A 24048-nucleotide genomic window follows, 5' to 3' on the forward strand; every position below is an offset into this window, starting at 1 on the left:
GTTTCTGCTGTGAAATGGATAAAAATCACACTTAAGTGGAGTAATAGAGACTATGAATAGCCTCAGGTCCATTCAGGGTGGGGATTGCCACCAAAAGAGTTACCAGAAGCTGGATGTGGTAGCTTGTCTGTAATCTCAGCACGTTGGGAGGCCGTGATCACATGAGGTCAGGAGTTCGAGACCAGCCTGGCCAACATGGTGAAAACCCGTCTCTACTAAAAATACAAAAATTAGCTGCCGGGCGCGGGTGGCTCAAGCCTGTAATCCCAGCACTTTGGGAGGCCGAGGCGGGTGGATCACGAGGTCAAGAGATCAAGACCGTCCTGGTCAACATGGTGAAACCCCGTCTCTACTAAAAATACAAAAATTCAGCTGGGCATGGTGGCGCATGCCTGTAATCCCAGCTACTCAGGAGGCTGAGGCAGGAGAATTGCCTGAACCCAGGAGGCGGAGGTTGCGGTGAGCCGAGATCGCGCCATTGCACTCCAGCCTGGGTAACAAGAGCGAAACTCCGTCTCAAAAAAAAAAAAAAAAAAAAAAAAAAAAAAAAAAAATTTAGCAGGGCATAATGGCACGCACCCGTAGTCCTAGCTACTCAGGAGGCTGAGGCAGGAGAATCTCTTGAACCCAGGAGATGGAGACTGGAGTGAGTGGAGATTACGCCACTTCACTCTAGCCTGGGTGACAGAGCAAGACTCCATCCAAAAAAACAAAAAAAAATGAATTATGAGAAACTTACAATGTTCAGAGGTTTTGGATCTTAGAATTGTGGATAAAACTATGGGTGTGGCCTGTTTAATCCTCACAACAACCCTGAGTGGGAAAAAAGCCTTAGTCTTGGTCCTTAGGAGCTCAGTCTGAGGATAAAGCTAGCAGGAGCTAATGTTGGGACATTTACCCCAAGCCATGCTTTGCTCTCAGTGCTTCACACACATCTTCCAATAACCTCATGGAGGAAAGGTACTTTGTTATGCCCGTTTTCCAGATAAGACACCTGAGGCATGAGGGGTTAAGTCACCTGTGCAAAGTCACATAGATTTATGCCGACTCTAGAACCTGAGCTCTTGACCACCAGGCTGGGCAAAGCAGATAGGCCTTGTTTGAGAGCCTCTGAGTCTGCAGGGAGGGTATACTCTGTGGGGTCCTACCCAGAAATCACTAGAACAGGAGGTACCAGTGGTCAGACACTGAGGTATCTCTCCAGCAGGGTCCATCCAACAGGATTATCTTCCCTTAATAGATGGGCTCAGAGAGGTTGAGCAACTTACCCAAAGCCACTCAGTTTATGACACAGCCTGGGCTGCTCCGGACTCCTGGTTCAGTGCTCTTTGCACACCGCTCCTTGGTCCTGTCTCCACTGGTACATGTGGCGCCTCAGAGCAGGTGGCACTTGGTGCTGCTTACCCCCCTCCAGTCTCTCTTGTGCCTCTCTGCCCTGCTTCCAGCCATTGAAGCCATGAAGAAGGCCTACCAGGAAGAGCTGAGCCGAGAGCTGAGCAAAACACGGAGTCTCCAGCAGGGCCCAGATGGCCTCCGGAAGCAGCACCAGTAAGATGATGCCGGGCCCAGCTGCCCACCCTAATGGTTATGAGTCGAGGAACTTTGCTGAGACCCCTTGACAGAGGACACATCAGTTTTCCCCTAGCTGAGATTCCTGCACCAGTCTCATGGATGCAAGAAACAGAAGGAGAAAGTCCTCAGGCAGACCCCATTGCCAGTCCTCACAGACAGTTCTTCAGGTGCCTTCTTGTCTAGGCTGGTTCCAGCCTTCACCCACCTCTTCACCCCTTTAGTCTGCCCTAGAGCTGGACTGCAGTGTCACTGTTGACCAGTATGTCTCTCCCTGCCCCAGAGCACAGTACTGGAATGTTGAGGCTTCAGGAGTTTTAAAGATATGCTCCTCCAAGCCACTCTCTCTCATAGGGGAAACACCTGCAATCCAGAGAGGCTGTCACTGGCTTACAGCCCCACAGCAGGCTGAAGGCAAACCTAGAGAGGGAACCCAGAGTTCTGGGATGCTTTGAGTCTGCCATGACCAGACTCCAGGCTTGGCAGGGGCAAGATAACCCATGCTGTCCTTTGCTCCTCCTCTGGGGCAGGTCAGATGTGGAGGCACTGAAGCGGGAGCTGCAGGTGCTATCGGAGCAGTACTCACAGAAGTGCCTGGAGATTGGGGCGCTGACGCGGCAGGCTGAGGAGCGGGAGCACACCTTGCGCCGCTGCCAGCAGGAGGGCCAGGAGCTGCTGCGCCACAACCAGGTGGGCCTGGCCCCAGGTTGGGGGAACGTGGGTGGATCCCGGCACCCCTGCCCTGACCACTGTGCCCCTCCCAGGAGCTGCATGCCCGCCTGTCAGAGGAGATAGACCGGCTGCGTAGCTTCATTGCATCACAGGGCGTGGGCAACGGCTGCGGGCGCAGCAACGAGCGGAGCTCCTGTGAGCTGGAGGTGAGTGCCCTCACTAGCACCAGGCAGCCCAGTGGTTCTTGGGGCCCAGGGCTATGGGGCACTCCGCCCACAGGCTGGGTATCACCTGCTACGGGAACTCCAAGTCCCCCAGTGGCTGGGCCAGCCTAACTCGGCCAGAACATCTACTGTGCGTCCAGTTGCCAGAATTCCGCTCTCCCACCTGGGTTGTGTCACCTGCCTGCTGTGTACCGTAGCCAGTCACTCCACCTTTCTGAGTCCCAGTAGTTCACCTGTAAAATGGCCCTAGCACTTCCCTTACTGGGAAATATTGGGGTAAGAAAATATGCATGTGTGTGATCCCAGGATCACTCTAGTATTTTATTTTATTTTAGACAGAGTTTCACTCGGTCACCCAGGCTGAAGTGCAATGGCACGATCTCGGCTCACTGAAATTTCTGCCTCCCCGGCTCAAGTGATTCTTCTTCCTCAGCCTCCCCAGTAGCTGAGATTACAAGCCCTCACCACCACACCCAGCTAATTTTTTATACGTTTGGTGGAGATGGGGTTTCACTATATTGGCCAGGGTGGTCTCGAACTCCTGACCTCAAGTGATCCACCCGCCTCAGCCTCCCAAAATGCCGGGATTACAGGCATGGGCCACCACACCCAGCCTTAGTATTTTATTTCTTAACACCTAGGTGAGGCTTACCCTCTGCCTAGAACTTCTGGAAGTCCTTTTGGTCTGTTAATTCATCTCATCTTCCTGACAGCTGCATACGTTAGCTGCTGTTACTGTCCGCATTTACAGATGAGGAGACAGACACAGGGAGGGCACGTACCTTACCAAGGCTTGCACAGCTGGCCTGGGACTTGAACCAGGCAGTCTGGCTCCAGTCTGAGCCTTTAAGCCTCCCCAGTCCTGGCTGAACTTGTTTCTTCCTTGGTCAAGGCAGCAGCACCTGGCCCTCAGGGTTGGGGAGGGGTTAGTGAGGTGGGCTGTGGGGTGACCCAGCCACTCAGGTTTATGTAGGGCTTCTTTTCATCTTCCTCACCCCAGAGGTGAGAGCCTGGTGCTGCCTGAGGGCTGCAGCAGAGTTGACCGTCAGATAGCCACTCACACAGGCTGGACAGGGGTGAGAGTAAAGGAAGGGAAAGCAGGGGAATCAAAGAGGGCTTCCTGGAGGAGTCCGACCCTAGGATGTCGAGGGTTTTGGTGCGGATAGGGACTGCATTCTAGGGGCCTGAGGCAGAGAAGGCAGGCTGCAGGGCACTATGGGCCAGGGTAGCTCTGGCTCCTGGCCCTGGGTCAGCCTGGCACCTGTATCCCCAGGTGCTGCTTCGAGTAAAAGAGAACGAACTCCAGTACCTGAAGAAGGAGGTGCAGTGCCTCCGGGACGAGCTCCAGATGATGCAGAAGGTAGGTCTGCCACTGGGCGTGGGGGCCGTGGGGGCCTCTGCAGCCACCTGGGTGCCATCCTGTGAGCACCTGCTCTGTGCCAAGCCCTCCACTTGCCTCATCCTTCCTCAGGCTCTCCTGTGCCTCTCCCATGTAGGTGTCGTCATCCCCATTCACTGACAGGGAAACGGAGGCTAAGAATGGGGAAGTGACTTGCCCAAGGCCATACTTGCTTCTATTTATTTAGCATTATTTAATTTATTGATGATTATTGAGTACCTACTATGTCCCAGGCACTGCGCTAGGTGCTGGGAAGACAGATGTGAACAAAATAGCCCCAAATCTCTGCTGTGTGGACCTTACACTCAAGTGAGAATAGCCACATTGCTAGGAGTGGGCGTGTCAGGGTTCAGCCCAGGTGTGAGTCTGCAGCCCACCTGGCCCACCCTTGGCTGCTATGTCCCAGCCTGGTGCTGTCAGTTTGGGGCGGGAAGTGGACTCTCTAAGCGTGTTTGAGCCAGAACGTATTTACCGTGCTTGAAGAACAGGTGGCGTGAACTCACGGGAAGGGCCCGAGCACCCAGCCAGGCTGACCTGGTTCTCATCCCAACCACTCACTGCCTTTCGTTCTTGGGCAAAATCTCCTCCCGAACAGGATGAGGATGCCAATGACGCCTGTGTCCCTGGGTGGTACCAGGGGGGTGGGAGGGCTAGGACCAAGACCAGGGCTGCCTGGGGGAGCCACCTGGATGCATGGAGCAAGGGGGCTACAGGGAGGTCTGGCTGCTGGTGCTGCCCAAGTGCCAGTTGGGCGGGGCTGGAGGGAGAAGCTTTATCCCCTCACACCCTCCTCCTGCCGTGCAGGACAAGCGCTTCACCTCTGGAAAGTACCAGGACGTCTACGTGGAGCTGAGCCACATCAAGACGCGGTCGGAACGGGAGATTGAGCAGCTGAAGGAGCACCTGCGCCTTGCCATGGCCGCCCTGCAGGAGAAGGAGGCCATGCGCAACAGCCTGGCTGAGTAGAGGTGGGTGCCGAGGCGTGCGCCCTGCAGGCTGGGCAGGGGCTGAGGCTCTCCCACACCCAGGACTCCCTGGGCCACCCCAGCCAGGGCACTTCCTTCTTCTGGCCTCCAATTCCCGTTCTGTGAAAGGGACCATGAAACCAGCAACATGAGGTTGTCGCTGAGATCCCATCAGACCTGGGCCACAGGCTGCCTCATCTGCTTGAGCCTGTTCCCCCAGAGCCGGGCAGTGCAGTGCGGAGCCACAGCCGGCTCAGCGCGCACCCTCCTCGGGGCTGGAGGCACATGTCGTGCCCACCCACAGTGAGCCTCCGCCCACTTCACACACGGACACTGCGCACCGAGGCCGCGCCTGTCCTGGTTCGTCTTAACTTATTCTGGACTTAGCGGGGCTCGAAGTGGTTTTGTTCGTTTGTCTTGAGACAGGGTCTTGCTCTGTCACCCTGGCTGGATGCAGTAATGCAGTCACGGCTTCCTGCAGCCTCAACCTCCTGGGCTTAAGGGATCCTCCCACCTCAGCCTCCTGAGTGGCTGGGACCTCAGGCCCCCACCACTGTGCCCAGATCATTTTTGTACTTTTTGTATAGGCAGGGTTTCGCCCTGTCTCCCAGGCTGGTCTCAAACTCCTGGGCTTAAGCAGTCCACCTGCCTCAGCCTCCCAAAGTTCTGGGATTGCAGGCATGAGCTGCTGCGCCTGCCCAAAGTGTTTTATTTTTCCTTTTTCAACGCCACATCTGCCTGGAACGTCCCCTTTCCGACAAGTCCCCGTGGACTTCTTAAGACACAGGAGAGGCCACTCTGTGGCCGAGCTACTTGGGAAGGAGCCGGGAAGAGCAGATCTGGCTGTACCTTCGGGGCTGCAAGGCGGCAGTGGAAGGACCCACTCATCACCCTTGCCTGGCCTGGGGGTGGCCTCGAAGCCTCTCAGCCCAGGCCTCAGCTGTGCCACGCCTTGTCTTTCAGGTCCCGCCCAGCTGCAGACCCTCCAGCCTGGAGGAGTGGCCGCCCTCCTTCCCTGCTGGATGGAAGTCCAAAGCCAAGCTTTCTCCCCACCCTCTGTGGGCCACACGTGCACTTGCACCCACCACACACACACACACACACACGTCCACGTGCACACACACACACTCTGCGTATCTGAGCGCGCCCCTCGCACTGGGTCTTACCTTGCACCTTCTTCAGGATTTTATATGTGAAAAGATTTTTATATAGATTTTTTTCCTTTTTTTCCAAAACACTTTATACTTTAAAAAAAGCAAAAAGCAATTCCTGGTGGCTGTGTGCCTCCAACCCTGGTCCCCCGCTCTGTCTCCAGCCACCCTCTTCTTGGGCTTCTGGGCTGGTGTCCCTGACCCAGGGGTCTGGCGGAGGCCCAGGCAGCAGCGGCCATGGCGAGCTGTCTCTGCAGGGGAGAGGTGGGAGCCTGCCACCCTCTTCCTGCCCTACCTCCTACTAACACTTCCTGCCCCACACGGCCCGTACCGTGGGGCTCGGGACAGAGGGAGCCAGCAGCCGGCCTCATGGCCCACAGCCTCCTCAGGCTATGCCATGCAGAAGGTGTTTCTCTCCGGCTCCCTGAACCTCTTAACTTAATAAAACGTTCCAGCAGCTCTGGTGTCCTAGGTGGCTGACAGAACCAGAACAGAGACTGGGGTTTCTTGAAGTGGCTTCCCCACTCACACCCTACCCACATCCCACCCATCCTAAAGCAGTGGCCTCTGGGCTTCTGAGGGTGGGGCCTCCCTGAGCAAGGACTGTGACACCCCCAGTGTGGCTTGCAGGCCAGTGGCAGCTGGAAGCGGGTGAGAAATAGCAAGTCCAGCCCCACCCCGACCCACTTAACCAGCGTCTGCATTTTCACAGGCTGCCCCAGTGATTCACGTGACCCTCGAAGTCTGAGGAGCCCTGGAGTAGGGCACAGGGCCCAGGCCTGAGGGAGAGGCCTGGAGCTGAGACTGGCCCTGACCAAGAACTTGCACAAGTCATACCCCTCTCTGAGCCTCAGTTTTCTTCTCCATCAAATGGGTGTTTTTCTTTCAGTCCCAGTCCTCTCCTGAGGCTTTGCTCTGAGGTCATGCCCAACCCTGGGCAGGGGTGAGGTCAAGGGTTGTGGTCACCCCAGGCCCAGGCCCAGTGGGCTGGAGTCCTCACCATGGCCAGCTGTGCTGGTTATGGTCACATGGGGCTGGGAAGAGGTCCCATTTCTGAGACCTACAGAAACTGGCCACATCCAGTAGGGGTGGCTGTGAGAACCCAGAGGAGACCCCAACCCAGCCCACAGGTGGAAGAGTGCCTTTGGAAGCAGCTTTGAAAGATGACTCTTCCAGATGGAAGGATCAGGAAGGGCCTTCCATGCGGAGGCAGGAGCAGGGGCAAGTGTCCCTGGTGTGTTCAGGGAGTGACCCAAAGGAGAGTGACCTCGTGGAGTGGGCGGAAATTGCTTTCCATTCCCTTGCCAGGGATTGGTTCTGGAATGGACAAGGGATGCAGTTCCAGTAAAATGTGGGGGAAGTCTTGGGAGCAGGGTGGAGGGGGGCATCTGGGAAGGGTGTCCTTGGTCTTACAAAGGGGCACAAGAGGCCAGGCGAGGTGGCTCACACCTACAATCCCAGCACTTTGGGAGGCCAAGGCAGGGGGATCACCTGAGGTCAGTTCGAGACCAGCTTGGCCAACATGGTGAAACCCCGTCTCTACTAAAAATACAAAAAGTTAGCCAGACGTGGTACCAAGATCCTGTAATCCCAGCTACTTGGGAGGCTGAGGCATAGAATCCCTTGAACTCAGGCAGTAGAGGCTGCAGTGATCTGAGATTGTGCCACTGCACTCCAGCCTGAGCAAAGAGTTTTGCTCTTTACAATAAGAGCAAAATTCCGTCTCAAAAAAAAGGTGGGGAGGAGGCACAAGGAGGGAACCCCTCTCTTCTGGCCTTGCCACCATCTTGCCTCATCAATGGCTGAAAATGTCAGAGCAGAAGAAAGAGAGCCAAGACCCTGTGCCGTCAAATCCCCCAGGCTTGGCGCTGCCTGCCCCAGCACTACCTGCTTGGGAGATAAGGAGCATTCCTAGCCATGAGGAGACGGGATGTCTGTGAGATGGGATGTCTGTCGCTGGCACCCCTGGCGTCCATCCTCACCATCCCACCATCCCCCCCAGGACAGCTCTCAATCCCATCCTCTGCCTCCGTTCTAGCCTCAGCCTAACTTGGGGCTCCCCCATCTCACACCTGGCTGTGGCAACATCCCCTCACCAACCCCGCTCCCATCTTCTCAGGGCTGCCTGGGGGAGCTACAAAAACCAGACCAACCTCAGGAAGGTGCTCCATATCTCATCAAAAACCGGGAGATCGGCCGGACATGGGAGCTCAACGCCTGTAATCCCAACACTTTGGGAGGCTGAGGTGGGTGGATCATGAGGTCAGGAGTTCAAACCAGGCCAGCCAAGATGGTGAAACTCTGTCTCTACTAAAAATACAAAAATTAGCTGTGCGTGGTGGCAGGCGCCTGTAATCCCAGCTACTGGGGAGGCTGGGGGAGGAGAATCGCTTGAACCCGGGAGGCAGGTGGCAGTGAGTCGAGATGGCACCACTGTACTCTAGCCTGGGCAACAAGAGTGAGACTGTCCCAAAAAACAAACAAAAACATGCGATCACACTCCCCCACTATTAGAATAGGTCAAGGGACAAGGTCTGTCAGTGCAACATGCTGGTAGGAATACAGAGGATGGCGGCTCCCGGGCGCTGCTGGCGCGAGTGTGCTTTGTACAACCATGGCAGGAAACCGACAGCTTCTCACACAGTTAAATACACATCTACCCTATGGCCTAGCATTTCCACTCCTGCTTACATACCCAAGAGAAATGAGCGCTTACATGCACGAAAGGATGAGTATGGGAGTACTCACATCAGCAAATAAAGAAACTATACAGTAGTTGCCGATCAGTTACAGAATGAATAAATTGTGGTATATTCATACATCAGAATACCACACAGCAATTAAAAAAAAAAATAGAGACAGGGTTTCACCATATTGGCCAGACTGGTCTCAAACTCCTGACCTCGTGATCTGCCCGCCTCAGACTCCTAAAGTGTTGGGATTACAGGCGTGCAGGTGCGAGCCACCGTGTCTGGCCTATACAAGCAATTTTTAAAGAATTGCTACATACAAAACATTGGTGAATCTTTCAGATACAATATTCAGCAGAAGTAACCACAGTAGAGTGAAGCCTGTATGGTTTTGTTTAGGTGACATTCAAGAACAGACAAAACATTATGGTGATAGTGTCAGAACAGCGGGTATCTCTGAGCTGAGGGACATTAACCAGCAGTGGGCAAAAGGGAACATTCTGGTCCCAGACATGTTTATATCATGGTCTGCGTTATAGTCATGTGGGTACATACACATGTGAAAATTTACCATGCCGGCTGGGCACGGTGGTGGCTCACGCCTGTAATCCCAGCACTTTGGGAGACAGATGTCGTCCCACTTTGTTGTCCAGGCTGTAGTGCAATGGTGTGATCTTGGCTCACTGCAACCTCTGCCTCCTGGGTTCAAGCAAGTCTCCTGCTTCAGCCTCCTGAGTAGCTGAGATTACAGGCGCCCACCAGCACACCCAGCTAACTTTTGTATTTTTTTTAGTAGAGATGGGGTTTCACTACGTTAGACAGGCTGGTCTCAAACTCCTGACCTCAAGTGATCCAACCGCCTCGGCCTCCCAAAGTGCTGGGATTACAGGAATGAGCCACCGAGCCCGGCCTGGACATCTCTCTCCACATGGCCACTCCATGGGGCTAGCTTGGGCTCGTCACAGCATGGTGGTCTTGGGACAGTCTATAGTCTGCCTTCCTACATGGTGGTTGACTTCCCCTAGAAAGGGAGTCCTGGCCAGGTGCAGTGGCTCACGACTGCACTTCAGGAAGCCGAGGCAGGAGGATCACTTGCAGCCAAGAGTTAGTTTGAGACTAGCCTGGGCAACACAGCAAAACCCCCTATATACAAAAAAAAAAAAAAGAAAAAAAAAAAGCCAGGCATGGTAGTGCACATGCCTGGAGTCCCAGTTACTCGGGAGGCTGAGGCAGGATGATTGCTTGAGCCCAAGAGCTGGAGGTTGCAGTGAACTGTGATCGCTGCCACTGCACTCTAAAGTGAGACCCGCCTCTAAAAAAATAAAAACAAAGGGAGCCTCAGGAGCCCCAAGTGGAATCTACAAGCTTCTTACGAGTGAGGCTTAGAGGTGCTGCAGCATCACTTCCATCACTACTCAAAACGAGCACATGCTGTCTGTCTCCGTGGGCTGAGTGTTTGTTGACTGACTGACTGAGTAATTGGAAGTGAACGATCACTGAGTCAGACACCCTCAAGGCAGGGAACAGCCACAGCCTCAGCTCCATGCCTCAGTCTCTCCCCTCTTCACTCATTCAGTCACTGAAAGTCTGTGTCATCCCCTAGCCCTGTGACCTCCACTGTGGCATCTCCAGAGCCATATTCCAGCTGCTCCCACATGGCTGTGTCCTCTCAGGAGCCGGGCAGCTGGTGCACTGGCCGTGTGTCTGAAAGGTGACAGGAACATTCATTCCAGCATAAGAAGGAGGAAGTGCGCCAGGCACAGTGGCTCATACCTGTAATGGCAAGGGCCTGGATGTCCCCATAAACCCACTGAGAAGCCCAGCAGCCAGCCTGAAGGGCTGGAGGCTAATGGCAGTTTCTGGCACATGAGAGGGCCAGGATGTAACTGTGAGTCACCCCTATCATCCCATAAAGTCCCCCAGTACTTTACGAGGGGACTCAACTTTGATGGAGCGTCTGCCATGAGCAAACATTATGACGGCCAACCTTCTAATGCTCACAGCAACCCTTTAAAGTACCGCTCTCCCCTTGTTACAGGAGGAAACAGAGGAGGCTTGGCTTACCCAAAGACAACAGTTTAGTGGCTCACATCCCAGCAGATCTGACTCTACAGCCCATCTCCCCTCCCTGCCCAGAGGTCCCCTTAGCAGTCACCATGCCTGCCTTTTGCTGAGCACTTACTGTGGGTGGGACCCTGGAACAAGCATTTCATTCAAGAGCTCCTTTAATCCCCAGAGCAGCCTGATGAGGGAGGTGGTGCAGTTGTCCCAGATAGGGGGCCAGAACTCAACAGCACGATGAGGTGACAGCCAGGTCAGCTGGCCTCACAGCCCAGGTGGCCACCTGAGCTGACCCACATCTTATTGGAGGTCGCCTGGGCACTGGGTACCTTGGGTCCCCCTGCCTGGGGGTAGGCATGGGGGGAGGTCTGGGTGTACCTTGGTGAGGCTGATTTGAATAAGCCACCCCCACACTCCTGCCTCAGTTTCCCTAGTAAAGCAGGGCAACAGCTTCTTCCCAAAGGGCCCAGAAAGGCGAGAGCTCCGTGCAAAGGGCAGCAGGAGGGGTTTCGGGGGTTGCCCTGTCACGACGCCGAAGCTCCAGCCCCTAAGTCTCGGGGCTGCCAACGTTGCTTGCTTTCCAGAGCCCCTGAGCTTTTACACAGGCTGATCCCTGCCTGGAACTCCCAGGCCAGCCCCTCCCTAACTCTGGCCATCCTGGCCCCAGTTGATCCCACCCTCTCTGAGCACTTGTGGCTTCTCAATGCCAGGACTCAACCAGGCTGGCAGAGCCTGCGTCTTCAGGTTGGTCACCTGGCTTGGCCATCTACTAGCCCAGGGACCTCAACTGTGGCATCTCCAGAGCCACATCCCAGCTGCCCCCACATGGCTGTGTCCTCTCTCAGGACTGGGCAGCTGGTGCACTGGCCAAGTGTGTCTGAAAGGTGACAGGTACATTAATTCCAGCATTAGAAGAAGGAAGTGGCTCCCGCCTGTAATCTACACTTTAGGAGGCCGAGACGGATGATCACCTGAGGTCAGATGTTTGAGACCAGTCTGGCCAACGTGGTGAAACCCTGTCTCAACTAAAAACAGCTGGACGTGGTGGCACACGCCTGTAATCCCAGCTACTCAGGAGGCTGAGGCACGAAAATCGCTTGAACCCAGGTGGCTGAGGTTGCAGTGAGCCTAGATCATGCCATTGAACTCCAGCTGGGTGACCTGAGAAACTCCGTCTCAAAAAAAGGGTGGGGCGCTGAGTGCGGTGGCTCACGCCTGTAATCCCAGCACTTTGGGAGGCCAAGGTGGGTAGATTACAAGGTCAGGAGTTCAAGACCAGCTTGACCAACATGGTAAAACCTCATCTCTACTAAAAATACAAAAATTAGCCAGGCATGGTGGCGCGCACCTATAATCCCAGCTACTCAGGAGGTTGAGGCAGGAGAATTGCTTGAACCTGGGAGGTGGAGGTTGCAGTGAGCCAAGATGGCCCAACTGTGCTCCAGCTTAGGTGAGAGTGAGACTCTGTCTCAAAAAAAAAAAAAAAAGAAAATGTGTCCTGTGCAGATTTGCCTCTGTATTTATGCATGTTTAACCCTCTCCAGAAGGATGTGCACACATATGCTTGTGCACACACACCCCCAGGGTGACGGGGCCCTGGACACACAAGACCCTGGGAACAGCGATTGCCTCCTTGGCAAGGGGGCAGGAAGGCCAGGGGCCAGGGGTGGTGGGACACACTTCTGTATGGTTTTTCTTTTTTTTTTTTTTTTTTTGAGACAGAGTCTCAAACTGTCGCCAAGGCTGTAATGCACTGGTACGATCTTGGCTCACTGCAATCTCTGCCTTCTGGGTTCAAGCAATTCCCCTGCCTCAGCCTCCCAAGTAGCTGGGATTATAGGCGGGGGCCACCACGTCCAGCTAATTTTTTTGTATTTTTAGTAGAGATGAGGTTTCACCATGTTGGCCAGGATGGTCTTGATCTCATGACCTCATGATCCACCCACCTCAGCCTCCCAAAGTGCTGGGATTACAGGTGTGAGCCACCACGCCTGGTCCATTTCAGTGTTAAATGCTTTCCTATGTTCTGCACCATTTCCCACATGCATGTGATATCTATTCCAAAATAAAGTTTTAAAAAGGCATAAAATAGTCCTGAACGGAGGCTGGCATGGGAGTGGCAGGGCTGGCACCAAGCTCAGGGGTCACTGTCCGGCTCTGCCACGTACCTGCTTCAATCAATGATCCTCCCTGGAAATTCACTTCCTCACCTGTGATGAGATTAAGAAATGAGATTAAGTGAGGCCCCAGGCGTGGCCAGACCCACTGAGTCTGAGTAGCAGCTGTTATCATTCCTGTTAATGCCCTGGTCAAGCCTGTTCCGGGCACCAGAGTGACAGACTTAAAGGGCCACGCCCTGTCCCTGCCCTCACCCTGCAAGGGCAAGGGGAGAGACAATGCCAGGGACAGCTGATACAACTGACCCGGCCAGAGGAGCCTGGGAAGGCTGCATAGCACAGGTAACGCCTGTACTGAGTCTTCGAAGATAAATAGACATAATTGGGAGACCAAAGGAGAGAGGGTGCTCCAGGCTGAGGAAGCAGAGCCTGCCAAGACTCTAAAAAACTCATGCTGGGCACACCACACCCACACCATGTAAGCAGAGCTGTAGATGAACACACGAACACCTGTGATCACAGCTGCCCTATTCTATACACTCCTGCTCACATACACAGCCCATGCGCATGCCGTATATGCCCCCGGCGTGCACAGCAGACAGCCTGTTCAGAAAATATTTGCTGTATGATCCTTTTCTAGTTCATAAGCATCATGATTGGGCTTTCATGCTTAGGGGTGAGATGAGCCTCCCTTCAGTCTTCTTACAGGTCAGGTGTGTGGCTCACGCCTGTAATCTCAGCACACTGGGAGTCTGAGGTGGGAGGATCGTTTGAGACCAAGAGTTTAACATGGCCCTGGGCAATATAGTGAGATCTCATCTGCAGAAAAGTTGTTTTTGTTTTTGTTTTTGAGATGAAGTCTCACTCTGTCCCCAGGTAGTGGCATGATCTCGGCTCACTGCAGCCTCCTCCTCCTGGGTGCAAGTGATTCTCCTGCCTCAGCCTCCCGAGCAGCTGGGACTACAGGTGCGCACCACCACGTCCAGCTAATTTTTTAGAGATGCGGTTTCACCATGTTGGCCAGGATGGTCTCAATCTCTTGACCTCATGATCTGCCTGCCTTGGCCTCCCAAAGTGCTGAGATTACTGGCATGAGCCACTGTGCCCAACCGAAAAGTTTTTTTTCAGCCAGGCACGGTGGTGCAGCTGTGGTCCCAGCTACTAGAAAGGCTGAGGAAGGGTTGGCACCGTGGCTCAATCCCAGCACGTTGGGAAGCCAAGGTGGGTGGATCACCTGAGATCAGGAGTTCGAGACCAGCCTGGCCAACATGGTGAAACCCCATCTCTACTAAAATACAATAATTAGCCAGGCGTGGTGTTGGGCACCTGTAATACCAGCTACTCGGGAGGCTGAGGCAGGAGAATTACTTGAACGCTGGAGGCGGAGGTTGCAGTGAGCCAAGATCACACCATTGCACTTCAGCCTGGGCGAGCGACAATAGCAAAACTCCATCTTACCAAAAAAAACAAAAACAAAAACAAAACTTAGGGCTGAAGGGCTGAAGCCTAGGCAATATAGTGAGATCCTGTCTCCACAAAAAAATAGAAAAAATTAGCTGGGCATGGTGGCATGCCTGTGGTGCCAGCGACTGGGTAGGAGGCTGAGGTGGGAGGATTGCTTGAGCCTGGGAATTGAGGCTGCAGTGAGCCATGATTGCACCACTGCACTCCAGCCTGGGCAACACAGAGCCCCTGTCTCAAAACAAACAACCGTAAGCCTGTACACAGTGGCTCCAGCCTGTAATCCCAACACTTTGGGTGGCTAAGACAGGAGGATCGCTTGAGCCAGGAGTTCAAGGTTACACTTGAAGGTTACATGCACCACTGCACTCCAGCCTTGGCAACAGGCGAGACCCTGTCTCAAAAATAATATGAATAAATTTAAAATAGACCAGGCTCGGTGGCTCACGCCTGTAATCCCAGCACTCTGGGAGGCCAAGGTGGGCAGATCACCTGAGGTCAGGAATTCAAGACCAGCCTGGCCAACAGGGTAAAACCCTGTCTCTACTAAAAATACAAAAAAAATTTAGCTGGGCATGATGGCGGGCACCTATAATCCCAGCTACTTGGGTGGCTGAGGCAGGAGAATCACTTGAAGCCAGGAGGTGGAGGTTGCAGTGAGCTGAGATCATGCCACTGAACCTTAGCCTGGGCAACAAAAGAGTGAAACTCCATCTCAAAAAAAAAAAAAAATTAAAAATTAATTAAAAAAAATTAAACAGTAAACACTCAAGCAAAGTCACGTGGAACTGCCAGTGAAAGCTTTGGATCAGCAGAAGAAAATCCACTGCTCCTACAGTGGAGATAAAGCTTAGCCAAAACAAAGACACTTAACATGGTCACAGGTCTCTGCTGCCTTGTGGGTAAACATGTCATTTCTATCCAGGAGTCTGAAATACTAATGATGAAAACAGCTAACAGTTAAACTGCAGCACTTACTCTGTGTCAGGAACTCCATTCATTCATTCATTCATTCATCTTTTTTTTTGAGATGGAATCTCTCTCTGTCACCCAGGCTGGAGTGCAGTAATTTGGTCTCGGCTCACTGCAGCCTCCACCTCCTGGGTCCAAGAGATTCTCAGCCTCCCGAGTACCTGGGATTACAGGCACCCGCCATCATCATCATGCCTGGCTCATTTTTGTATTTTTAGTAAGGCAGGGTTTCACCTTGTTGGCCAGGCTGGTCTCAAACTCCTGACCTCAAGTGGAAGCCCACCTCAGCCTCCCAAAGTGCTAGGATAGCAATGCTCTTGATTTCTAGTGGCAAATTGTCATCTGAGTAGGTTGATCTGACAACCACCCTTGTGGGCAAGTATGGGAGTTCTGTCTGCAATCAAGCTTGCAAGCACCGTGATCACCTCTCAAGATCTTAATCTGAATGGGGAAAAAGATGACATTGCTAGCTAGGACAGGTGGCTCATGCCTGTAATCCCAGCACTCTGGGAGGCCGAGGCAGGTGGATCACCTGAGTCCAGGAGTTCAAGACCAGCCTTGGCAACATGATGAAACCTCCGTCTCTACTAAAAATACAAAAAATTAGCCAGGCATGGTGGCGTGTGCCTGTAAGTCCTAACTACTTGGTGGGCGGAGGTGGGAGAATCACCTGAGCCTGGGAGGTAGAGGCTGCAGTGAGCCAAGCCACTGCACTCCAGCCTGGGCAACTGGAGTGAGAGAGACCCTGTCTAAAAAAAAAAAAAAAAAAGTAATACATGTGGCAGTGGCTTGCGCCTGTAATCCCAGCACTTTGGGAGACAGAGGCCGGCGGATCACCTGAGGTCAGGAGTTCGAGACCAGCCTGGCCAACATGGTGAAATCCTATCTCTGATAAAAATACAAAAATTAGTCGGGCGTGGTGGTGTGTGCCTGTAATCCCAGCTACTCGGGAGGCTGAGGCACGAGAATTACTGGAACCCACCAGGCAAATGTTGCAGTGAGTCAAGATGGCACCATTGCACTCTAGCCTGGGCGACAGAGAGAGGCTCTGTCTCAAAAAACAGACAAAAAAAAGAAGTGTATAAACTAAAACATAACAGTGCACCATGACCCAAATCCATTTCTCAGAGAAAATCATCACTGATAACATGGAGTGTCCACATATGCACACACACTCACGGGCTACTTAACCGGCTTGGAGAACAGCCCCAGCTGCTGTGCTGTGGTTGCTTTTTTTGAACCAATCTCTACCGCATCCTCATGCATTTATTGTTAAGAAGCCCAGCATCTCCCTCTTGAGGTCTCTTCCAGAATAGTCTAGGAACCCCAGGGGCTCACTCTGTCCAAAGGAGGCCAGTCCTACTCTGCAAGACCTCGTGGTGCACTGTGTGGGCCCCAGCATTACAGTCCTCTCAGTTCGTTCCAGGAGCTCAGCTCCCTGAAAGGAAAATGATGTCAAGCTGGGCACAGTGGCTCATGCCTGTAATCCCAGCACTGTGGGGGTGCTGGGACAGGTGGATCGCTTGAGGTCAGGAGTTCAAGACCAGCCTGGCCAATATGGTGAAACCTCCTCCTTGTATTTTTGGGTGAAACCAAAAATACAAAAATTAGGCCAGGCACAGTGGCTCACGCCTGTAATCCCAGAACTTTGGGAGGCCAAGGTGGGAGGACCACTTGAGGCCAGGAGTTCAAGACTAGCCTGGGCAATATAGTGAGGCCCCCATCTCTATATTTAAAAATTATCTGAGCATAGTGATGCACACCTGTGGTCCCAGGTACTCAGGAGGCTGAGGCAGGAGGATCACTTGAGCCCAGGAGTTCAAGGTTGCATGAGTCATGATCCATATTTCAGCCTTGGTGACAGAGTGAGACCCTCTGTCAAAAACAAATAAACTAACAAAAGGCCAGGCACCATGGCTCACGCATGTAATCCCAGCACTTTCATAGGCCAAGGTGGGTGGATCACTTGAGGTCAGGAGTTCAAGACTAGCCTGGCCAATGTGGCAAAACCCCAACTCTACTTAAAATACAAAAATTAGCCAGGTATGGTGGTGGATGCCTATAATCCCAGCTACTTGGGAAATTGAGGCAGGAGGATCGCTTGAACGCAGGAAATGGAGGTTGCAGTGAGCTGAGACCATGCCACTGCACTCCTGCCTGGGCAACAAGAGCGAAACTCTGTCTCAAAAATAAATAAACAAATAAATAGATAAAGAGCATGGAATTAGACTGCTTTAGGTAAGTTCCTTCCTCACCCATCAAACAAGGTGATGACCATGATAATAACAGCAAAAGACCAAATATGTTCATACCTATGGACAGATCACTTCTAGCACACTGTGGGCAGATAGTAACTGCTCAATAAATGGGAACTACCATTGTATATCTATATGTAGTTCTCTAATATCCTTATTTTATAAAAAATGAGACCCCCCATATTTTTCTTAGCTTCCTTTTGTCAGGTAATATATCACAGACGTCTTCTGTGTCGGCACATGCAGCCTCCTGTGTGAGAGCCACATGGCCTTCCAAAGGATACCATCCATGCAGGAGGCTAAACTGTGTCTGTGGGGTCAAAACCCTCTGTCTGTGCCATGCTGATACCTTCTGTTGCTTTAAAACTTGGAAATGGCTGGGCACTGTGGCTCACACCTGTAATCCCAACACTTTGGGAGGCCAAGGTGGGAGGATCACTTGAGCCCAAGAGTTTGAGACCAACATGGATGACATGGTGAAACACTGTCTCTACAAAAAATACTCAAATTAGCCAGGTGTGGTGGCCTGTGCCTGTAGTCCCAGCTATTTGGGAGGCTGAGGTAAGAGGATCAACTTAGCCCTGGAGTTAAAGGATGCAGTAGCCAAAATTGCACTCCAGCTGGGGCTCCAAGAGAAGACTCTATCTTTCCTTCCTTCTTTCTTTTTTTTCTTTTTTTGAGACAGAGTCTCTCCCTGTCCCCCAGGCTGGAGCGCAATGGCGCAATCTCAGTTCACTGCAACCTCTGTCTCCTGGGTTCAAGAGATTTTCCTGCCTCAGCCTCCCGAGTAGCTGGGATTATAGGCACACGATTACCAGCCGAGAACCCTGTCTTAAGAAACAAAAACAAGGCTGGGCGCAACTTTGGGAGGCTGCGGTGGGCAGATCATCTGCGGTCAGGAGTTCGACACCAACCTGGCCAACATGGTAAAACCTGGTCTCTGCTAAAAATACAAAAATTAGCCAGACATGGTGGCACACGCCTATAATCCCAGCTACTAGGGAGGTCAAGGCAGGAGAATCACTTGAACCCAGAAGGCAGAGGTTGCAGTGAGCCAAGATCGCGCCAGTGCATTTCAGCCTGGCAACAGAGCAAGACTTCATCTCAAAAAAAAAAAAAAAAGAAAGAAACACAAAAAGAAAGTTGGAAATTAGTTCAGTTAGATCAGTTAAAGTTTAACTAATTAAAGTGTACCTGAATTTTTATTTCTTTGTCTGGAAATGTGTGTTTGTCCTGTTCCTTTGACTTCCAACCCACGTGGGATGGCAATTGTTTTCCTAACTTGGGAGAAACAGGTGAGAGGTCAGCTTCCACAGGGTGAGGCTGTCAAGGAGGAGGGGGAACCAGGACAGCCAGTGGCCAGGGCAGGACAGAAAGCCCGCTACCTTTATTTATTTTTTGTTTTGTTTTGAGGCAGTCTTTCTGTGTCTCGCCCAGGCTGGAGTGCAGTGGCGCAATCACAGATCACTGCAGCTCCATCTCCCAGGTTCAAGGGATTCTCCTGTCTCAGCCTCCTGAGTACCTGGGATTACAGATATGTGCCATCACACCCGGCTAATTTTGTATTTTTTTAGTGGAGACTGGGTTTCACCATGTTGGCCAGGCTGGTCTCAAACTCCTGACCTCACATGATCCGTCTGCCTTGGCCTCCCAAAGTGCTGGGATTACAGGCGTGAGCCACCGTGCCTGGCCTGTTTTGTTTTTTCTTTTTTTTTTTTTAGACAGAGTCTCACTCAGTTGACCAGGCTGGAGTGCAGTGGTGCAATCTCAGCTCACTGCAACGTCTGCCTCCCAGGTTCAAGCAATTCTCCTGCCTCAGCTTCCAGAGTAGCTGGGATTACAGGTGCCTGCCACCACACCAGGCTTGTTTTTGTATTTTTAGTAGAGACAGGGTTTCACCATATTGGCCAGGCTGGTCTCGAACTCCCGACCTCAAGTGATCTGCCTCCCAACGTGTTGGGATTATAGGTGTGAGCCATGGTGCGTGGCTGTGGCCTGCCATCTTTGTTTCTGCTCCAGATGCCTGGGAGTCCTTCCGTTTTCTCCCTCACCCTCAGAGCCAACCCTTTAGCAAGGACTCATCCTCAGTCTTTCTCACATCTGCCTCGTCCTTTCACCGACACGGCCACCACTTTAACTCAGAAATTGGATCACGGAGATGGCCCCTAATGGTTTCACTGCCTTCTTCTGCCCTTCCCTAGTCCATTGTCCATGGGGCAGGGGCACTTTGGAAAGGAGGTGGCGCTACCTGGTAATGCTAAATCTATGTATACTTCTAGCTCCCCTTTGCACCAGAACCTTTGAAGTAGGAAAGTCACAGCAACATTGTCTGCAAAGCAGGAAACTGGAAAAGGCCAGGCATACACAGCAGCTCATGCCTATAATCCCAGCACTCTGTGAGGCCAAGGCAGGTGGATCACTTGAGGCCAGGAGTTTGAGACCAGCCTGGGCAACATAGTGAGACCCCATCTCTATAAAAACAAAAGAAACAGCTTGGCGCTGCGGCTCACACCTGTAATCCCAGCACTTTGGGAGGCCAAGGCGGGTGGATCACGAGATCAGGAGTTCAAGAACAGCCTGGCCAACATGGTGAAACCCTAAAAATACAAAAATTAGCTGAATGTGGTGGCAGGAGCCTGTAATCCCAGCTACTTGGGAGGTTGAGGCAGGCGAATCGCTTGAACGCAGGAGGTGGAGGTTGTAGTGAGAGGGGATCACGCCACTGCACTCCAGCCTGGGCGACAGCGAGCCTCTGCCTCAAACAAACAAACAAACAGAAGAGACTGGAAACAATTCAAACCTCCATCAACCACAGTGGATTCTTTTCCTGTTGCTGCTGTAACAAGTTACCCCAAACTCAGTGGATGAAACACACACACTTATCATGTTACAGAGCTGGAGGTCAGAAGTCCAAAATGAGTTTTACTGAATTAAAATCAACAAGTCAGCAGGTATGCATTCCTTCTGCAGGCTCTAAGGAAGGGTCTGGTTTTCGCTTTTTTTTTCTGGCTTTCAGAAGCTGCCTGCTTTCCTGGGCTTATGGGTCCTTCCATCTTAACGTCAGCAGTAGTGGGCAGGTCTTTCTCAGGACGCCATCTCAGGGGCTAACTCTTCTGCCTCCCTCTCTCCCATTTAAGGATCCTTGGCCAGGTGGTGGCTCACACCTGCAATCTCAGCATTTTGGGAGGCCAAGGCAGGTGGATCACCTGAGGTCGGGAGACCAGCCTGACCAACATGGAGAAACCCCATCTCTACCAAAAATACAAAATTAGCTGGGCGTGGTGGCACATGCCTGTAATCCCAGCTATTCAGGAGGCTGAGGCAGGAGAATTGCTTGAACCAGGGAGGAAGAGCTTGCGGTGAGCCAAGATTGCACGTTTGCACTCCAGCCTGGGCAACAAGAGTGAAACTCCATCTCAAAAAGAAAAGAAAAAGGATCTTTGTGATTCCATTGGGTCCCGCAGAGTAATCCAGGATCATCTCCCATCTCCAGGCTGGGTAACGAGCAACCTTCTTTCTCTCTTGCCATTTTTTTCTTTTTTGGTCTTTTTATTGTTTTCCTTTTTGTGGAGAACGGGGTCTCGCTATATTGCCCAGGCAGGTCTCAAACTCCTGGGCTCAAGCTACCCTCTCACCTCTGCCTCCCTAAGACCTGGGATTTGCCCCGTCCATCTCACAGAGTAAATCTTGACTCAAAGTGTGGAAGTCAAAGCCCTTTGGAAGCGGGGGAGGCCCAGGCAGGTGCAGATTGTTTGCTTGCTGGTCTGGGTGTGAACAGAACAGACATGTGCTTGCCCCTCGGGGCTCAGTCTCTAGTGGGGAAGTTGGGCACTGCTGCCATTGTAAAGTGCAATTTTGTGAAAAGTGCTTAGAAGGAAAGGAACAGGGGCCATGAGAGGGGGTTGCGGAGTCCTAATTAGGAAGGGGGAGTCGGACAGGTGGGATTGAGGGAAAGCAAAAGGAGAAAGCAGATGAGCTCTAAGTCTGCCTTTCTTCATGGTCCAGAGCACAGGCCCTCCTGCACAAACAACTCACAGTCTTCCTGCACTCAGCTATCCCCAGACCCTCAGCAGACAGAAAATCGCGAGTTAGCTCACTGCAGCCTTGAGTTATCAGTGCCACACAAAGCCCTCTCCAGTACGCGGCACGAGCACCATCCTGCACCATCCCCAGCAAGACTTTCTCTCCTTGCAAACAGCCCCTTCTCTGCTGTGCTGCCTGTTACAAACTTGCAAGCATTTTTTTTCCTTTTTTTTTCTTTTTTGAGATGAGATCTCGCCATGTCGCCTGGGTTGGAGTGCAATGGTGCAATCTTGGCTCACCACAACCTCTGCCTCCCAGACTCAAGTGATTCTCCTGCCTCAGTCTCCCGAGTAGCTGGGACTACAGGCATGTGGCACCACGCCTGGCTAATTTTTGTATTTTTGGTAGAGACAGAGTTTGCCTTGTTGGCCAGGCAGGTCTCCAACTCCTGACCTCAGGTGATCTGCCTGCCTTGGCCTCCCGAAGTGCTGGGGATTACAGGTGTGAGCCATTGCTCCAGGCTGCAACACATTTTCATACCTTCTCTAATAAATGTGCCTTTCTTTACCTACAATTATCTTGGTAAATTTTTCTTATTCCTGTGCTACTGGCCTCACATAGCTGCTGCTCACCTGAGATAGGAGTGACAGAGGGTTGATTCATATAAAGTATAATGACCAAATTAGAAGAATTGAGATATCTATCACCTTAAACATTTATCTTTTCTGGCCGGGCGCGGTGGCTCACGCCTGTAATCCTAGCACTTTGGGAGGCCGAGGTGGGTGGATCACCTGAGGTCAGTAGTTCAAGACCAGCCTGGCCATCATGGTGAAACCACATTTTAAAAAAAAAAAAAAAATTATTTTTTCTTTGTGCTGGGAACATGGGAATTATTCTCCTGTAGCTATTTTGAAGTATACGGTGGGTTATGGTTAACTGCAGTCACCCCGCTGACCTATGGAACATTCTGTCTTATTTCTTCTAGCTAACTGCATATTGTCCCTGTTGATCAGCTTCTCTTCTTCCTCCCCTCCTTGCTATCCTTCATGGCCTCTGGTAACCACCAATCTGCTCTCCATCTTCATGAGATCCCCCTTTTTTTTTTGAGAGGGAGTCTCGCTCTGTTGCCCAGGCTGGAGTGCAGTGGCACCATCTCAACTCACTGCAACCTCCACCTCCCGGGTTCAAACGATTCTCCCTGCCTCAGCCTCCCATCTAGCTGGGATTATGGGTGCCTGCCACCATGCGCAGCACATTTTTTGTATTTTTATTTGAACTGGGGTTTCACCATGTTGGCCAGGCTGATCTGGAACTCCTGACTTTGGGTGATCCACCTGCCTCGACCTTCCAAAATGTTGAGATTACAGGCCTGAGCCACCACGCCCCGCCACAATCCACTTTTTTTTAGCTTCCACATATGAGTGAGAACATGCAATATTTGTCTTTCTGTGCCTGGCTTATTTCGGTTAATACGATGACCTTCAGTTCCATCCGTGTTGTTGCAAACGACAGGATTTCATTCTTATTTGTGGCTGAATAACTTTCCCTTTGTTTATATGCCACATTTCCTTCATGCATTCATCCATTGAGAGGCACTTGGGTTGACTCCATATTTTGACTATTGTGAATGGTGCTGCAATTAACATGTGAGTGCAGATATCTTTTCGATATGCTGATTTCCTTTCTTTTGGTTATATACTGAGTAGTGGGATTCATCTGAACCATTTTTTTTTTAGACTAGTCAAGTTCAGTAGTGAGAAGGGGGCAAAAGGTAGAACAAGGGGCCGGGCAGGGTGGCTCACACCTGTAATCCCAGCACTTCGGGAGGCCGAGGCAGGTGGATCACTTGAGGTCAGGAGTTTGAGACCAGCCTGGCCAACATGGTGAAATCCTGTCTCCAGAAAAAATACAAAAATTAGCCGAGTGTGGTGGCAGGCTCCTGTAATCCCAGTTACTCCGGAGGCTGAGTCAGGAGAATCCTTGGAACCCGAGAGGCGGAGGTTGCAGTGAACCAAGATCACGCCATTTCACTGCAGCCTGGGAGACAGAGCAAGACTCCACCTCAAAAATAATAAATAAAGCCGGGCACAGTGGCTCACGCCTGTACTCCCAGCACTTTGGGAGGCTTAGGCGGGTGGATCACCTGAGGTTGGGAGTTTGAGACCAGCCTGGCCAACATGGTGAAACCCCGTCACTACTAAAAATACAAAATTAGCTGGGCTTGGTGGCACATGCCTATAATCCCAGTTACTCTGGATGCTGAGGCAGGAGAATCAGTTGAACCCGGGAGGCGGAGGCTGCCGTGAGCCGAGATGTCACCATTGCACTCCAGCCTGGACACGAGAGGGAAACTCTGTCTCTAAATAAATAAATAAATAAATAAAAGCTGGAGGCTGAACCTGTGACCCGAAAAGCCCTGCTGTGAGGCCCCGAGAGTTGCAGGGGCTCCCAGAGTCCTCTGGTCAAACATTTTCATTTTCCAGATCAGG

At 52.1% G+C, this 24048-nt stretch overlaps 2 protein-coding genes and 1 pseudogene across 6 annotated transcripts in view; all 3 read left to right on the forward strand.

The window, feature by feature from the left end:
• The window catches only part of TRIOBP (TRIO and F-actin binding protein), a 38791-nt gene extending 32352 nt beyond the window's left edge, over positions 1-6439 (forward strand). For all 4 annotated transcript variants that reach the window (XM_032266695.1, XM_032266696.1, XM_032266697.1 and 1 more), the window contains 6 exons: positions 1446-1548; positions 2100-2259; positions 2334-2447; positions 3739-3825; positions 4669-4832; positions 5793-6439. In XM_032266695.1, coding sequence (XP_032122586.1) covers positions 1446-1548; positions 2100-2259; positions 2334-2447; positions 3739-3825; positions 4669-4830 — 626 coding nt within the window. In that variant the 3' untranslated portion in view covers positions 4831-4832; positions 5793-6439. The remainder of the gene's footprint in view (positions 1-1445; positions 1549-2099; positions 2260-2333; positions 2448-3738; positions 3826-4668; positions 4833-5792) is intronic.
• A 5393-nt stretch (positions 6440-11832) lies between these two features.
• The window catches only part of GCAT (glycine C-acetyltransferase), a 30459-nt gene continuing 18243 nt past the window's right edge, over positions 11833-24048 (forward strand). The window contains exons 1-2 of one of the 2 annotated variants that reach the window (XM_032266701.1): positions 11833-11847; positions 19010-19022. The gene's annotated coding sequence lies outside the window, so the exon portion shown is untranslated. Of the gene's footprint in view, positions 11848-19009; positions 19023-22726; positions 22742-24048 lie in introns of those variants that run through there. The other variant, XM_032266702.1, reaches the window with a different exon arrangement.
• On the forward strand, positions 13477-13606 carry LOC116542085 (annotated as a pseudogene).

Source organism: Sapajus apella, unplaced genomic scaffold, assembly GCF_009761245.1.
Source record: "Sapajus apella isolate SASKATOON/1434 unplaced genomic scaffold, GSC_monkey_1.0 scaffold160, whole genome shotgun sequence".
Taxonomy (NCBI): Eukaryota; Metazoa; Chordata; class Mammalia; order Primates; family Cebidae; genus Sapajus; species Sapajus apella.